The 2,652-nt window shown below is 43.5% G+C and overlaps 1 protein-coding gene across 1 annotated transcript; it reads right to left on the bottom strand.

Moving 5' to 3' along the window:
- Positions 1 to 291: 291 nt before the first annotated feature.
- LOC308416219 (protein transport protein Sec61 subunit gamma) lies at positions 292 to 712 on the bottom strand. Its single transcript, XM_080911129.1, has one exon. It carries the CDS (start codon positions 654 to 656, stop codon positions 450 to 452), a length of 207 nt encoding a protein of 68 aa, XP_080767255.1. The 5' UTR covers positions 657 to 712; the 3' UTR covers positions 292 to 449.
- Between the last annotated feature and the right edge of the window lie 1,940 nt (positions 713 to 2,652).

Here is a 2,652-nt window from a genome sequence, read left to right on the forward strand (position 1 = left end):
ACCTGCATGTATGTCTGTGCACTATGTGTGTCTGGTGCCTGTGGAGGTCAGAGAGGGTGTCACTATTGTATGGTAATTCCACAAGAGAACACATGGATTCTCTTGTAGCTGAATAGAAATACTGCTGGCTGACAACTGGGTAAGGAACTTTCCCAAATCATGCAGCCCCAAGCTTTTCTTTTCTTTTTTTTTTTTTTTCAGCAATTATCTTAATTTATTGCTTCAAACAAAAAACCTCAAGAGGAAAAAAAAATCTAGTATCATCTTTTACTAAAATTTGATAAATGTCTATTATGGGAAAAAATGTTTATTTTGAAATTATTTTAATTTAGAAATAAAAAAACCTCATAGGAAGGTGGAAAGAAAAACCACAAAGCATCCAGGCAACGTTTTACTTCATGAGTTTGTCATCCCCTCATTCGTTCACGAATCCCAGGATGAGAAAGGACTCAGCCACCCACAATAATGTTATTAATAGGGATGTGGATCAGTTTCACAAAGAAGCCAATGAATCCCATGATAGCAAATCCTATCGCTGTGGCCATGGCGATCTTCTGGAATTCTTTTCTGTCGGGTTTGGTACATCGTTTAACCAGCCGAATCGAGTCCTTTACAAACTGCCGACTTGGCTCAACAAACTGCATTACCTGATCCATGTTTGTGGGATGGTGGTTTGAGAGGGTAGAGACACGTAGCTTAGGAGAGACTTGAGCCCAACGGAACCCTTTTTTTTTTTTTTTTTTTAAAGATTTATTTATTATATGTAAGTACACTGCAGCTGTCTTCAGACACACCAGAAGAGAGCATCAGATCCCATTACAGATGGTTGTGAGCCACCATGTGGATGCTGGGAATTGAACTCCGGACCTCTGGAAGAGCAGTCAGTACCCTTAACCGCTGAGTCAACTCTCCAGCCCCAAGCTTTTCTATTCTTTGTCTTTTATGCACAAATCCCACACCCTGGCCGACACACTTTGTTTAGAAAGAGCAGTTAGCACGAAGCCAAACTACAGAAGTAGAAACCACATGAGGATGTTTAGAGACTCTCCTGCATGTTGGAGCTATAGACTGGATTTTTGATGGATTAGATTTTTGTTTGGACAGGTGTTGGGGCCTCCATGCTGGGCTCTAAGGTCAGAATGGTGCCTCTAATGTGGTGTCAGTGGTGCTAAGATCTTGGGGCATGTTACATTCCTGACTGGTCCTCTGGGCAAGATGTTATATAGCCTCCTCAGCATTAACAAAGAACAGAATTTAGGCAGGGTCTTATAGTGAGTGCTAGGAGCAAGAGGATTAATGGCCCAGACATGGCCATAAATAGAGTAGTTAATGAGGCAGACCAGGAGAACACCTGTTGATAGTAGTTGTTAGATCTTTGACTTTTAAGGTTATTTTTGACCATGGCTAAACTTTCTCTAATTACCCCTGGATTGGCTGGCATAGAAACAGCAAGTTTCTCTCAGGGCTGTATGGAGAGCTTCTTGTGTCATGAAGAAGAAGACCAGTCTTCTGTGATTCTGAAGAACATTTTTTTGCTAAGGAATTTACCTGGGTTTTTAGATGGGAAATAGAATTTTCTGATGGCCTAAGTCTATGTCTACTCGAGCACTGACTTAAAGTTTTAACCCACCACAAGTAGGGTTGAAATTCCAATTGCAGCAGAGCCTGCAATTCCTGTCCTTACCAACAGGGGGATGAGAAGGGGATGCTTGCCAGGCACAGGGGTAGGTTCTCCTTTAGTGCAAACAATCCAGAAGAAGCACACTTACTTAAGCATTAGTGCAAGCACACCTAGTGGATTCTGGGGACTGGGAATATATCCAGCAGCCATTTCTGGGGTTAACCTGTTCTGCATGGCTATAGGAATTTGTACTGGTAGAACTTCTGGGGAGCATCTTAGCAGGCACTGTTCCCTTGGAAGTCCCCTAACTCGTCCTATTTACAGCTGTCAGTGTTAGACGTGGAGTTTATTGCTTGATTAGGTTCAACCCCAGTGTGTGAGTGTTTGGGGTTCAAGCATAGCCAGCTGTCCTGACCTATGAATGACTAAGGATCTGAAGTACATTTTTTTAGCATTCCAAATTTAGAGGCTGGCTTCCTGGGGTTTGCCACCTCAGTAGAGTGACTATGAGCTCCCTGGTTCTGTTATTTTTTATTTATTATAACCAAGGTTCTGGCTCAGGGGGCTTTGGGGACTTCCTCATGGGAGACAAAGAAGACAAAATTGGACAGTCATAATCATAGGGCCTGTGTCAGTCTTATCTTTAGGGGAGGAGTTTCAATAATTCACCTGTTATTGTCTCTTGAAATCTCCATCTGGATGCAGTGGACCTGTGGGTGACACTGGTGACTTTCATTGTGATGGAGGTGGTGAGCGCAACAGGGTATGGATCTTTCCACACTGGCTCCAGTTTTACCCGCACAAGATCACCAGGCTGGAACTTGTGGGCAGGTTCAGACACGGGCAAGGGTGCAGCCTTTTAAATAGTCTTCTGAGTCTGTGGCAGGGCCTGTAAGGACTTGGGGAAGGAGTGGCAGTAATTTCTGTCTTATGAACATCTCTGAGCTTAGGGAAGAGTGGGAAGTGCCCCAAACATAATTTCAAGTGGCATGAAGCCTTCCTGGTATGGGGTGAACCTGGCCTTAAGGAGG

The sequence above is a fragment of the Micromys minutus genome (assembly GCF_963924665.1).
Source record: "Micromys minutus genome assembly, chromosome: 2".
NCBI classification, from domain to species: domain Eukaryota; kingdom Metazoa; phylum Chordata; class Mammalia; order Rodentia; family Muridae; genus Micromys; species Micromys minutus.

Excerpts from the sequence above, each read along its gene's own strand:
- LOC308416219 (XM_080911129.1), bottom strand. The coding sequence starts at position 656 with ATGGATCAGGTAATGCAGTTTGTTGAGCCAAGTCGGCAGTTTGTAAAG.